This window comes from Phymastichus coffea, unplaced genomic scaffold (assembly GCF_024137745.1).
Source record: "Phymastichus coffea isolate CEN01 unplaced genomic scaffold, Cenicafe_Pcof_1.1 PCOF00053, whole genome shotgun sequence".
Taxonomy (NCBI): Eukaryota; Metazoa; Arthropoda; class Insecta; order Hymenoptera; family Eulophidae; genus Phymastichus; species Phymastichus coffea.
The window spans coordinates 517,733-532,628 of NW_026706864.1; the positions used below are offsets into that span (position 1 = coordinate 517,733).

The 14,896-nt window shown below is 34.2% G+C and overlaps 2 protein-coding genes and 1 long non-coding RNA gene across 4 annotated transcripts; all 3 read right to left on the reverse strand.

Annotated features, from left to right (window-relative positions):
- Nucleotides 1-873: 873 nt before the first annotated feature.
- LOC131665684 (uncharacterized) lies at nucleotides 874-1,796 on the reverse strand. Its single transcript, XM_058937742.1, has 3 exons — nucleotides 1,379-1,796; nucleotides 1,218-1,298; nucleotides 874-1,139 (listed from the first exon to the last, which is right to left on the reverse strand). Exons 1-3 carry the CDS (start codon nucleotides 1,794-1,796, stop codon nucleotides 874-876), a joined length of 765 nt encoding a protein of 254 aa, XP_058793725.1.
- A 1,130-nt stretch (nucleotides 1,797-2,926) lies between these two features.
- Nucleotides 2,927-6,529, reverse strand: LOC131665619 (uncharacterized). The gene is made up of 5 exons (XR_009302037.1): nucleotides 6,454-6,529; nucleotides 6,230-6,360; nucleotides 3,316-3,388; nucleotides 3,120-3,211; nucleotides 2,927-3,039 (listed from the first exon to the last, which is right to left on the reverse strand). It is a non-coding gene; the product is annotated as an uncharacterized LOC131665619 (long non-coding RNA).
- A 2,641-nt stretch (nucleotides 6,530-9,170) lies between these two features.
- Nucleotides 9,171-14,105, reverse strand: LOC131665618 (uncharacterized). 2 transcript variants are annotated; one of them, XM_058937644.1, is made up of 3 exons: nucleotides 13,972-14,105; nucleotides 12,323-12,836; nucleotides 9,171-11,007 (listed from the first exon to the last, which is right to left on the reverse strand). In XM_058937644.1, exons 2-3 carry the CDS (start codon nucleotides 12,825-12,827, stop codon nucleotides 10,667-10,669), a joined length of 846 nt encoding a protein of 281 aa, XP_058793627.1. In that variant the 5' UTR covers nucleotides 12,828-12,836; nucleotides 13,972-14,105; the 3' UTR covers nucleotides 9,171-10,666. The 2 variants fall into 2 exon arrangements, with proteins under 2 accessions (XP_058793627.1, XP_058793626.1); XM_058937643.1 differs by having other exon boundaries at nucleotides 12,323-12,831; nucleotides 13,972-14,101.
- Between the last annotated feature and the right edge of the window lie 791 nt (nucleotides 14,106-14,896).

Here is a 14,896-nt window from a genome sequence, read left to right on the forward strand (position 1 = left end):
ATCTTTAGAAATTATAAGCATTCTAACTTGTATCAAAAATCAAAATGTGACCTGCAATTATTAAAATCTTACGTACGCCTTTGTCTATAAGTATAAAATAATGTATACGTATAAAATTACATTATTTTGATAATATTGATGAGAACATCGCAAATTTTAAGAATAAATGAAAAATCAATTCTTGAGCAATAATTCACTTTCATTACAAAAAAATAACATAACATGAAAAAATAAAGAAATAAATAAAATAAATATTTAAAACAGCATAAATTATTATATTTTTACAATATTTGTGAAGGTACTCTACTCTTGAAAGAGACAACCAATAAAAACGTGTAAAAAGTCAGTCATATTCGAGTAACAGCGTAAATATGTCTCGCTTACAGTCGGTCAAACAGCCAAAATAAATATGTGAGCAAACTCAAAGAAAAAAAAGGAATTTCACTTTGTAAACTCTTTTCGTTTTCATTGCGCAAAAGTGTCTCACTTTCCATTTTTGTCTTGTACTTATGTCTGCGGTACTGTCACTGTCACTGTCGCCACAAAATTCTTTTATCACTATCACTTTCTTCGCGATTATTTATTCCGCCTGTTGATCAATGTCCGTGTACGTACGTGATATCTGGATGTCTAAATTGACATATGTATAGTCACTATCTAACGTTTCTGAGCGTCTTTGAAATTCATTAAAACAGTCGGTGTCAACTAATGTCAGTCACGTTTATTCGAGTATTGATGTTCAGGATACGTTTTCAAAATCTATTATCTATTTTCGAAAGAATATTCCATAGAATAATAGTTGCAAAAAGATAAATAATTTTTTACTTATTATGGAGATTGAAGTCAATAAAATTATAGAATTAATTTATACTCTCATTGAGTTATTTTAGTAGTATCAGTCGGCAAAATCACGTAACCACGATATGGATAATTTTTATCATTTTCTAAGCTCCTTCGTCGGCGATGGTGGCCATGAACTTCTTGAGCGTAAACTACGTGATGACTTTCTTCATCCTTACCGCCAGACATTTTCTTAGCTGCTACAATCAAAGACAGCATCAGTGCAAGAGCTGATATCATGAGAGCTTTCATTGCTAACAGACCGAGTGCTCCAAAACCCATGGCAGCCATCATTTTACCTTTTCCATATAGTTATCACTGAATTACGTGTGATATACGTAGATTTAATACGTAAATTATTAATCAAAGTATCTTACCCATCATTAATGCCACGAGCATTGCCCCGCCATCTCCTTTGCCTCCGAGTCCACCACCGAAACCGCCACCGCTTTTACGACCTATTTTTAAGAACAGGGATATACTGCAGTTGGTACATAAGTTAATTAAACTGATCATAAAATTAAATGTCGTAAAATACCTTCATCATTAGATGGCAGACTTTGCTCAATCACGCTTACCAAGTTAACTGGTAACAAAGTGGGTAAATTAATTCTGAGTTCTCTGCCTTCCAGCCACTTAACTATAGTCCCCATAAATCCATAATCCTTTGAAAATCTGGCATCTCTTGATGATTGTCTTCCATCTCCGACTTCCACAAGAGTAATTCCATGAATAAACTCCATATTCTTCTTTTTCCTTGCATCTTCCAACAATTTCTGCACAATTTTTCGAACTAATCTGATCCCATGACACGAAACTGATGCATTGCTAACAACTTGTCCTGACTCATCTTTGATACAACTCACAGAAAATCCTTTCCAGATTGTTTCGTAATTGCTTTCAGCACCAACTCGTCCTAGGACAAGTAAGCTGAGGATCGGAACAAACGATCTCATGATCAACGCGGCATCTACAATGGGGACTGACGATGCTGGACAACTGGTTTTATATTTCAAGTTGGACGATGCAAAAACATCTGCTTAAAAGATGCAAAAACATCTGATTCATGAATTTTTCGTCGCCACGGACCCTAAGTGGTTTACAGAGCGTTACGGCTAAGCTGTTGAAAGGCGACCGTACACCTTTTTACATCCTAGATACCTACATAAGACTTTGTTTTTCACTATCATTGCCAATTGCTTTTGTGAATATAAGCTTGATCGAACCTTGAGTTTATGGTTGGTTTTACATGCTATGTATTTTTTGACTTCCTCCAAACTAATAAAAACACGCAGCTATTAATTTTCCAAAATTCGCAGCTTTTCGCGAACAGAATTCAGACTTTATTCTTATTTTTTTTTCGCAATTATTTTAATTTTCTTGTAATAAATTTATGTCAATTGTGAAAATATAAGAAATCAAGCTTTTATTTTCTTTTTTCATAAGAATATTTATTTACATGTATCCTAATTGTACAACTGTAATGTATGATGAAATCTTGATACTCTATTTAAAATAACAAAAGTAATTTCTGAACAAGAATTATTACCAACAAATCTTCAAATTGTACAATTGAAAGTGTTTCATGTATTATCAAATAAATACCCGCATTCGTTTTTAATTGTTCTTTGAACTACATTCCTATTTTACGAGTGAGTTTTTTTTTCAATATAAATTTTTCGCGCCTTTCACTTTTATAATCTTGGATGTATATCAGAGTAACCCATTTAAAGATTGCCCGGTAGCCATTAATGATTGAAAGTTATTCAAATAATTAAATTCGTTTTATTTAGTTTCCTTTACAATACACTTTATATAAATAATATATTTTTGTATTTTCTATCGATTTATGCAAATTCGAACATTTTATCACGAGACAACATTTGTTTCAAGATAGTACTTGAAGTTGAAGTCTTAATTACGTAGTTGTTGAGTTCTCTAAACATACATTGAACGAGATGACAATGCACATTTCCTAAAAAAATTAAGAAAATAGATTTTAACTCGTAACTATTAGAAATTATAAGTTTATATTCGTTTGTTTATATAGTTTATATAGGTCATATTGTCATAATAAGTTTTTATTTTACCATCATGACAAGCATCGAGAATAGAAAAAAATATTTCTTTTTCCACTTGATGGTCAGAATCAAAATATTCGTCTGCTTTTTCGGTATTTATCGTACCATCTGGTTTCATCTGAAAACAAAATTTTGATTCTCATGTTTTGTAAGAAAAAAACAATGTTTTCAATAAGTGGATATTTCAATGATATTTACAAGTCCATCGTCTCTGTAAATACATGCAGCTACGCAATACATTTCCAATTCTGTGAGTGGCGAAATGCCTTCTTGACTATTGTAATTGATATCTTAATGAAAATTTATTAAATTTGAATAAAAGTTTAATATATGAAAATCATTATGCTGATCTAGCTTGAGTATCGAAGTAATGTAATTTAAGCATTTTTCTTACCTGGTTCAATTCCATATTCGATTAGGCATTCATTTTTAATCCGTGGATAGGGTGGATCCCTTTTTATTTGTTCCTAATGACAATAAAATAGATTTATCATATAGTTCTAATTCAGATTTAACGACTGTATGGATTTACCGATAAAATCCCATGAATCCACGGTAAGAATATTAAAAAAAACTTCATTATAAAGTATAACGTGAATTAACTAAAATAAATTTTTGTACCAATGATGAACTACAGGTTGTGTAACGTATTTATACTACGAACTTTATCAATAACTGTGTACAAGTACCCGCGTATTCTGCACTCAAATTCAGATAAAAGTTGAATTTCCTTTTTAATTTATTGATAAGAAACATTGGTTATAGATATTTGTCACATTGATCTAATAACGTACCTTCCCCGTGATCAATAAGGAAGTTCTTATGAATATTCTGTATTATAAATAAACTTATTATTTTTCATGATTTCAAAATACTCGATTCACCTGCTTAAAACAAATCTGCACACATTTCAAAACATGTGAGAGCGCGTCACGCATTACATGAAAAGAACGTCGGTGAGACAGAGAGAGAGAGAGAGAGAGAGAGAGAGAGAGAGAGAGAGAGAGAGAGAGGGAAGTACGCGAAGACGAGGACGGGTGAAAGAGAGAAGAGAGTGCTGGCGCGAGCAATCTAGTTCATCTCCGTATATATGCCTTTCTCTTCTGTGCTACTTTTTAGCGAGTCTCAAGCTATACGATCTTATACGTACAGGCCCGGAGAGGATATAACCCGAGTCTTCTATGTCCGTAACACTTGACTTATGCTTACGAAGGGGGTTCCATCGCGTCGCGATGATCACTTATCATCCATGATCACATATGCACCATGATAATTACTTGTCTTAATGTTATATCAATTATGCATTTATTTTTTCATATATAGAGTTATTTCATTTTATAAACTTTTGTACTTTTTTAATGCGTATGACAATACTTTGCTAACAATGCAATAATTTGATTTTGTAAATCACAATTTCATATTATCGTCTCTTATAATCATGTTTTTTTATAAATGTATTATAAGATTTGAAATAATAACAACTCAAATTTTGAAAAATATTAGACCAGTTCATAAATAAAATATTACAGTTGATGTTTGAAATCAGTAAATTCATTAAGCAAATGACTCTTCAACAATGGAACACAATCAATTTCAAAAGAAAGTGTTCTGCTGTCTACCTAAATTTAACGAACAATGTAAGTGCTGGTACCCCAGAAACAAATCGTATCTCGTTTACATTGCAAATAGTTCTGACCTTGAACTGTCAATTTTGGCAAACACTTCGATCTGCTCTATTTGGTATAGTATAAGTTTGTACTTCGTGAGAAATCGAAAGTACATAGCTTTATTTCTCTCTCTCTCTCTCTCTCTCTCTCTCTGTCTTTCGACCATCCTTTCCTTACATAGTACCTATACAGCGATATACATATATATACTCTACTATACATATCGGCGGTGGCCATCTATGGCCCGTTTCTCTTTCTCTCGACTGTCCCACGATCAAGTCTTTTCTTTCGGCCCCACCGCGACACTGGGGGAGGTGAAAGCGTTCGAAATGAGGACGATCGGCTGGACCGTCTGTAGCCACGTGTGGTATCACGGATGTACTTCATTTTGTGAATCAGCTGGTCAGAGATATTTTAATTATTTAATTATTGAACTAAGACGAATTAAAATTGAAGTATTGACAGTTGACGACAAATTGAGTTTCCATCTGACTATACTCGACTGATACTACTGACATATGTTTTTGTATTATGATTGTATAAAAAGTTTTTGACGATTTGTATCTTTTTCTATTGCAGCAAAAAAAGGAAATATATTTAAAAAATCAATATAAATTATACCTCAAATATATATTTTTAACGAGTTATAAGTTATATTATACTAACATTTTGCGAATAAATGTTTTTATAAAATGTCTTAAAAAGCACCACTTTCAAAGTTTCTAGTATGTGTTATTGAAAACTAATTTTGATTTGTGTAGTACGTCAATAATGAAAAAAATATTTTTATCGCTTTAAAAATATAGAAATGTTATAAAATAGATTTTTGGTAAACAATATTCATATTTATATACAAAAAATGCGATTCGAAAAAATATGATGATGCTAATAAGATTATATGGATACTGACAAATAGTTGAAACAATTAATAGCCATGTCGATAAACAAAAATCACTTGTCACTTTTCAGAATGTAAGCTTGTATCGAGTGTTTAAATCAGTCATTTTGTTTTCTTAGAAAAAAAAACTCATTTGACTTTAAATATTCCCTACTTCGTGGGACGGAGAAAGTCTATTTTTTATTACCTAGAATATAAAAAAATTATGTATTCTTGTACAATTTTAAATATGAGTTCAGAAATGTTGAGTAATTTTTATTACCGCAAATTGATCGACAAATCAGTATAAATTTAGAAAATTCAAATAAAAATTCAGTCTATTGCACATATGTTGATATTTTTATAATTTTTAAATGTTTGATCTAGCTGACATAGTTTTTTGTGATATATTATACGGTGATGAAGATGAGAATTGCATAAATAGCGTCTCATTGATGTATTTTTTATCTAATTATCCCTGAATTACATTAGCATTATTTTCTTTATTTATAAAATTAAATTCACAAAAATAAGAGCCTTTATATCATTAATTTACTGATCGTAAATATACAACGGACTTTATTTTAGTTCACGCTTACAGGCATTTTTAAATAGTATTATATTCATCGGATATAAATCTCCAAGCAACGTGATCATTGAACTTGATCTACCTTGAACTTGATATTGTAACGATTTTAGGCGGCCACTTTTACTTAGTCGAGCGAGTGAAAGGCAGTTTGGCCGTGGCCGTCACGCATGCTCACCTTGTCGATTTTCTCCGCGCTTCCGTGAGTCGCCACTTGCTAGCTTAGCACCTTATCCACAAGTGAGCGGTAGTCCGGTAAATTTGACGCCAATGTCAATTTTTGCGATGGTTCGTCGATATTTTTATTTACTGTTTGGAATAGAAATTTATTGATTTAATAAGTTACACTTTGATGGGTAACAAATTTACTTGAGGATTCAAATGGTAGGTCAATAGCCGCACCTTAGGTAGTGCTATAAATGTTACCGGGAATCTGCATTGCCGATTCTCGATTTTTCTTCATCATCGTTGAAAATTGTTAACTAATAAATATTTGTTAATAAATTTAATGTGTCTATAATTAATGATTTTTAATCATGAAAATATTAAAGCTTTGGAAAACATTTGCTTAACAATTAGAATATTGACTCAGTCGATAAGACAATTCAAAACGTTAATACATTTATTGTAAATAATATATTGTCAATCCCTTAAAAATGTTTTATTTGAATATTTTAACTGTACTCAAAGTTTTTAACTTTGAAATATTTTTCAAATTATTCGAATTGAATGATAAATTTATAGTTCATCTAGAAACTAAGATGAGATTACCTGCGTATACATCTGGATCTTGCAAGTAACTGTGCAAATCAATCTTCGGGGCATGCAATTTGCTTTCATCAATAGATGCTCCAATCAGTTTTTCACTATTAGTCTGCACTCCTACATCCGAGTCATCATCCGTCCAATAACACTTATATCTTCCACGTGTACCAGCAGTTGCACTTGCCGCATACTTTGTTTTTAAAACATGCCTCTTGTCGGTGGCCTTTGTTCTTCTGTTGAATTTCGCCCGATACAATCCGGTAGCGGTTGGCTCAAATCCACTGAGTACTTTTGTTGAACTTGGTGTCTTTGCAAACTCTTGTGTATCCGTAATATAGTGATACCGATAACTTGGTTGTACAATTTGAATCGGTTGATTAGCAAGTTCAGCAAAAACTTCGAGTTCCGGATGTCGTTTGTTGTCTTCCTCAGCCCAGAGACCAAATTTACTTAGGAAATTCTTAAGTCCAAAGAGCGTTGAGATTAGCAAGTTGAGGTTTGTAGACAGAAAGTTCATTGCACTGAGCAGGGCGATTTTTGTCAGTACAATGGGCAGCAGAGCGAGAAATTTGAGACCTAGTGCTGCAAGCACCGGAACCAACACTAGCTTGCCAAAAAGGAACGTGCCTGAGTGAGAACAAATTCCGAATGCAACTCAGCTGTGCATTATTTTATATTTGATTATTCATTAATTAACGTATATTTAGTGCAATAATCTAATTAAAAATTTGAAAATCTACAGAGTGTGAATAAAATCTATTTTTAATAGAACAGAATAACAAAATTGAATTACTGAACTCAAGTCATCGGTAACTTTCTACTTGTAGTCAATAATAATTTGATAATCGCTATTGTTATATATTTTCTAATACTTAATTGTGTATAATTAATTTTCTTACATTATTAATAATTTATCGATTCAAATCAGAATTACGACAAAATAATTACATAATACAACATTTATTTGCACCATAGGTGCAGTAAATATATATATTGAAGTCATTCAAATATTGGAAAATTGCTGCATGTACGTAAGTTATCGAAAAAAATTGCGAAAACCAAAAAAACCTTAAGTTACTTACGTTCTTTCACCATATCATTATAATGACCAGATCGCTTCATATCAAACTGTTCAGCTGCACAACTCCTTACGTATAACAATATTAAAAAAATACACAAATAATACATGAAACCCGGCTGAACCTTTGCAGCCAAGGTCTCATGATTTACTACAACTTTTTGTGTGGACATCGGCGAACCAACAGCAGTACGTAAACAGATGCAGGATAGTTGTTGCTTCTTATATATGTAACTAATTAGGGTCTGCAGGTGATAAGTTACCGTGACAAATGAATTTAAATGCCATCTGTCGCTTAAATCAACTTACTGTACTGTAATTACTCACGCTATTTGGTCGTTCGTAATGAGCTCGACTTTGTAAATTGGAAGTGTTCTGGTAATAACTATGAGTAATTAATTATTATGCTATAAAAATTAACAGAATAGCATAGTAATTGCATAAATACAGTTTTTAACACTTTGGTGAATGTTAATCCATTAGACGTCTACTGTATTGAATTAGTTTTAATAACAAATAGTTGATATGCATTTCAAAAAATTTGCAATACCGATTGGCAATACATGAGCTATAACTGTTCCTTTAACCGATAATTAATTGCCAAACGTGAGCGCCAATAAATATCGCGAAAGTGTTTACAGGAAGCTATTTGTATTTGTCGATCAATGTAGAATCCACTTAATTTCCATTCAACCGAACAGAGATAAGATCGAACGTATTAAACTTGACCAACTTCTACAGTTTTTAAAATTTGAAAATGACCAGTCAGCTTGTAAAACGAAGGCAAAACTACATGTACTGCCTGTATAAGTTACGTCTGATCGCTTGATTGCCAAGTGAAACTAGTTATTATTCTGTATCTCAGCGTAACAACGAACAAAAAATTCGGAAATCTGGGCTACGTCCCGCGCGGACTGTTAGATTAATTAGACTTCACGGTGAAACTACGTATAAATAACCCGATACTCGTGAAACGAAAGCTCGCGCGATTTCTTATTTTTTTCTGCCAGACGTGGGAGAAGTAAAAAATATAAAGGCAAATCCGTCCAACTATGGAATTACTCCAGTTATCTACTTTTCCTTGCAGCCGGAAAAACGCGAACTTGCGTGTCATAACACTTGCTTGCATACCCGCTGAGAGCTCCAGTTTTGCGTTATTCAATTCATTCATTTTCTTCTTTTTTCCGTAGTCGTTCAAGTTCAAGGTGACAAGGTGAAACAAATTAAATACATGCTTCTTCTTTTTTTACAAAACAATAAATATTTTATTCTCACGTTAGACAACAGTAACACGTTATGATACAATCGTTCGCTCTCGTCGAGAGTTATAAATAATTTAAATCATTACAAAATAATTAAATAGCATGAACAGAGATAGAGACGGAAAAATGAATGAATGAAAACGAATAAGATTGCGAATATAGCGGAAAAAAGGGTAATGATGAGAAGAAAAAATGAGGAGATCGTTTAGGTGAAAGAATTGTTAGGAAGGTAAACAACATATAGTGAATGAAACGCGTTATTAAAATTGTCCTACAGTCCATATAAAAGTTCAATGGTAAAGTCATTTGGTGTCAGTCTTAGCTCAGTCCTATCGAAAACCTTTTCCCGACAAAGAAGAGGATAGATAACATCAGAGAAAAATCAAAATTATCGATTGACCAGACCAGTTCTCTCGTGTATCTTTGTTTTTTCTCATGGTATTTTCCTCGTCTTGATTTGCGCTGTTGCTTATGGTTTTTTTGATTGTTTGCCGTACGAAAGTGGGTCGCGAGTGCGTGCGCCATTGGTATGTACGTTCTGTTTTAAGACGATCAGTGCGTATTTGTAAGTAAGTATGTGCATGTACGTTTGTCGGTCAGGCGTCGATAAATTAAAGACAGAGAAAGACGGTAGTTGTTCTCTCTTTCAGTCATAAAAAAAGGAGTAAAAAAAGGAAAGGGGACTATATGTACATGTGCACGCACGTACGTACATGGGCATTGGAAAACTGCGTTGGCCTACATACCGAACGCTTGTTTTTCCGGTTGCCCCAGAAGAAGACAACTATAAAGGTAATATTTGTACCATCACGTGTGCGTCGAGTCGTCGATCAAAATTGTATCTGTTTTGTACAGCAGTCGGTTATTTGTCTACACGTTTTTGTCATCGTCATCGTCGTTGTATATTCTGTCGAGCGGTCAACGGTCAATTGTCGATATATAGTTCGTCCAATGATGATGATAATGATAATAATAACGATGATGACGATGAAGTTTTTATCGATATAAAAAGTAGGAGATACTTCTTAAGCCTAGCGTGTGGAGGAAAACGGCAAGAGATGCTCAGATTTTTCGGGAAAGAGGGAATCGTCGAGGCAATGGTCCTTTGTCCCATGGGAATTGACGCACATTGTCGTTGCTAATTTCTTTCCACACAACAGCAACCCCTTCGATATGATGAAAGCATGCTTACTGATAAGAAAAGAAATCGTTTGCTTGCTTCTGCGCGGGAGACAAAAGAAAAATGAAAACTTCCTGCAATGGCGAATGAGGTCGAGTCCAGAATGCGTGCCAATTGAACAACCAGTCTAAACGCGTATGCGTGTGTGCGTGCGTCTTAATTGGTCCGGAATATCCGCATGACGAATAAACTGACCTTATTTCGGTGAATGAATTACCCAATTGGGATGAAAATCTCAACAAGCAACACATCCCCATCGTCATCCCCGATTTCCCGAAATTGTTGTCTGCCGCAGTCTCAAACTTGCGAGACTTTAACGAGCAAATGCTCTCACTGCGGCGCATGAGCTGAGTAAGCCATATGTTGAGCTTGTTCAGTTTGACGCTCTTGGAAGCTCCTGGCCCAACCACCCGAATAGTCATGTCCTCCGTGGCTTTCGATGTGACTTGAAGTGTGATGGGGATGTGCTACTACCTCGTAAGTTACGTGTTTCTGTCCTGAGAACAATTTCTTCAGACCGATTATTCCAGCTAATAGGAGTGCGATCTTTGACAGAAGAAGGGCTTTGCCGACGAGTAAAGCTAATCCCTTGAACGCCAATCCACCAATCAGACCAATTTTTAATACGGCAGCGGCGAGAAGAGGTCCCATGTTGTTCTTCTTGCCACGTCCTGAAAATTTAAATTTTACCGCTTAGCAAATTCTACAATCCCATCAGTACAAGATTTTCCAAATGAAAGAATTAAAAGTTTTATCTGTTAACTATCCAACTTGGAACCAACGACGTATAATGAGCATTATATGTGCGATATATGTATGTAAATGCACGAAAATAAAAGGCCTAAAGTAATAAAGTATGAACATTCCTGTTTACATTTTGTTTACAACTTGTGTCGCGGTATATAATTATTACGGTGTTTTTCCAAGCATACATGAGCAGGATGTGCAAGTAGGAAGCTTTGAGAGAGAGAGAGAGAGAGAGAGGGTGGGGGGAGAAAAGAAAAAGGTGTTGCAACGAGATTTTATCAACGGCGCGCCCTGAATCTTTCAGGTCTAACGGAACGTGGACGTTAATTATTCACCGGGTGAGCTCTTAAACATAAAAATTCTCCGTATCTTTTGGGTGAAAGGAATTCCACTTCTCCTCCCCCCACCTCTTTCTCTCTCTGTTGGACCAAGGAAACAAAGCACATTGTTACAACCTGTCACGAAAGTAGAGCAACACTTTCTTTCTCAGTTCGCGCAGTGATATCGGATTCAAAGATCAAGTTCAAGGTCGTCCTAGTTTTTACAATTTGTTGTGTATTTTAAAGAGACAAATTAATGACTTCAAGATGCTAATAATTACATTGAAAATAAACATATCCAACCCTTACCCTTACAAGTACAAAACAATTTTAAGGGATTACACGGTATTTTTTTCAGAGAAGTAGTTATGTTATTGTTGCATATTATAGGGTGAGAGATGCAAATGTATATGCAAGTATGCACTAATAAACCGTTAATTTACAAGATAATCAGGGCACGCCGTCACCGTATTACGGAACCTGTTTTGAGTCGAGTCACACGCAGCATCCAGCATAAAAACACTGTGTCGTCGTTAAGTTAAATTCATGGATACTTGCGTACGAATTATTTCGACTACGATGTTTCTGGGTCCAAAAAATTATTTTTTTAAATTTTAGGTCAGATTTTGTTTCGTATGACTTTTCTCGAACGAAGTAGGATATACGATGGCTTACTTAACACGCGGAACGAAGAAATGTGTATTTTCCGTTCAGTGACTTCCAAAAGCAATGCGTATCTATTATCATGAAGAAAAAAGATAACGTATTTGCGAATCTTTCTTTTGACGTAACGTATATCTCGTTCGTTTCAATTATCTTTATACAAAACTTGAGTCCAAATATGTGCTCATCTAATTATTACCTTTGTATGACAGTGTTTGTTGTATGTCAGAGATAAGAAAGAAATGAGGATAATTACCATCTTGAACGGCATTTTCAGAACGTTCGATGGAAAGACCAAGGTTGAGAGAACCATTCTCGTCTTCTTTGGCAGATACAACGACATCGTCCTCAGGGAGAAATCTCCATTTGATACTTCGCGACTTGACAAAAGCATATACTTTGCTAGCAATAAGATCGAATACATCAGATTCGTCATCGTGTCCGCTACGTCCAGAGGATTGGAAGCTCACAATCTCTTCCGTGGCTTGTGATGTTTTGCGAATTTCAATGTCATCGGTTAACTCAAAGGATGCTTTCTTCAAGAGTTTGTTCATGTAGGTGACAAGCTTGAGCATAACACAGCTGCTGAGGTCATTTTGCGAGCACTTAACGTTCAGCTTGCGAAGTAATTCTTCTTCGTATTTGGCTCTGTCGGTCAGCGTTGTCGTCGTCTGTTGCTCGACTACGCTGATCTTCTCCACTGGGCTAGCTAACGCGACACCAACTAGGCATGTTGCGATCAGTATGACAATGGCCTTCATCTTTCTACGCTATCAACAAAAAATTTCTTTTATTTGTAAATTTTTACGTTAAGCCTGCGATGAAAATGATTAATTATATACATTTTATACATTTCTTTTGACGGAACAAATAATTTTAGAAAAAATATTTATTTTGATTTAGAAGCATATTCAAGCTCTTCATTATGTTTCACGTCTAATCTTTGACAAAACTTTTAAAAATTCAATATTTGATTGACCTCGATAACTAGATCTATTAGAGATACCTGCCCTACAAAACAAAGATTATCTGTTTTCGTACTTATGCTAACGGTCTCACACGATCGCTTATCCTCGTAATATGCTCGTGTTACGCACTACAAATTCCATGACCCAGAATATAAAATACACCAGGAATACTTATTTATTGAAGAAAATTACTCTATAAAAATCTTTTCAAGTGTTTTAATCATCAATAAATAACAGATATAACGGACAGTTAAATTATATGAAGCAGCTGAGTAATTTTCCACCGAAATATCTTATGAAACAAAGTTTACATGTGAATTTTATTGGTTATAGATTTTTTATGAATAAATAACGAAAGCTCTATGCAAAGAAAATCAATATCTGATTTAGCTTGATTCAAAATGGACTATCGCTTTCAATTTTTTAAATACTCAATTATAATATATCGAAGTTTATATTTCAAATAAATAATTGTATTGAAAAAGAATTTTAGAATTATAAAATTAATGGAAAAATTCATGAAAAATGAAACACATTTTTAAGACGATTGTTAATGAAAGAGTAATACATTTAATAAAATTAAAAAATTTCAAATATTAAACAATTAAAAAAACAAGTTACCCGAACGTAGTTCAGAGCAAATATTTTCAATAACGCTCTGCATTCACAAATTTTTATAGAAAAAAAGATTTATAATTCAACGTGAAATGAAAAAACACATGCACCAAGTTATAACTACAATTTTACAGTTAAAACATTCAAGATAAAAACTATAATAATAATATGAAAATTCAAATAAATGAAAAAACATTAATAAACTACTGTAACATTGGAAATTAAAAAATTAAAGAACTAACACAACGAACATTCGCATAGCTTCGCATTTTCTAAATATAAACAAAACAATACATACGTAAAAAGAGAAAACAAAGCTCACCAGACGGTAAGGTCTTCGATAAAACAGTCCTTCGGAAGAAGCTTGTTGAACACTCAATCTACAGCGGAGGCCTTTTTTATTAAAATAATAAGAAAATAGAAGAAAGATAGAGAGAAAAAGATGGCAAAAGATGCGTAAGAGTAGCCGAGTGAGCAACGATTTCTGAGGCGCCTCTCTTGTCCCGACCACTTTATATACGTAGATCTCGCTCGGCAGATTAAAAGACCCCTTCCCACTGGTACAAGTGTCCAAGCAAGCAGCAGCAGCGCGTGCCCCGACAGCCAACACAGTCCCTATCAAAGAGTGGGGTCCCCTTCGAAAGAAGGAGAGAATAGTAGTAGTACGCACCTTCGTAGAGTTTAGCTTGCTAGGGGCGATGTATGTATATAGCAAGTACACTCTGTACAGCACAGAAAACTGGATCGGTTCCGCCGGTGATTGCTATACCCATTTTTCTTTCGATCGACGACCAATTGACCATTTGCTCGCTCGCGTGTGCTCGATGTTTGTTTGTGCGGGAGATTCCATTCGTTGTGATTTTTTTCTTTTATTTTTTTATCACGGATAAAACTGTTAAATTTTCGACCAAATAATGCATTTTCGTTTTACACTACGTAACTTTATCCTCTTTGTCGCAGTACGGGTCGACTATTAAATGAAATTTATTAATGTAATTCAAGTAATGAGACCTTATTTTTCCCTCCAATGCGAAGCTGTAACACAATTTTATACATAGTCATAAAAAATAAGCACTTTATCCAACTTATATTAGCCGTGAAATAGTGTTGACACATGGCTATTATTTCTTATCATTTCCGCTAAGTTCTTTCGCTTGAGAAAATCATTGCTATTAGAAAGTAGGATTGTAAAGACTTTATGTAATGCCGCGTTATGTGTACACTCAAGTTCAAGTTCAAGTAGAATT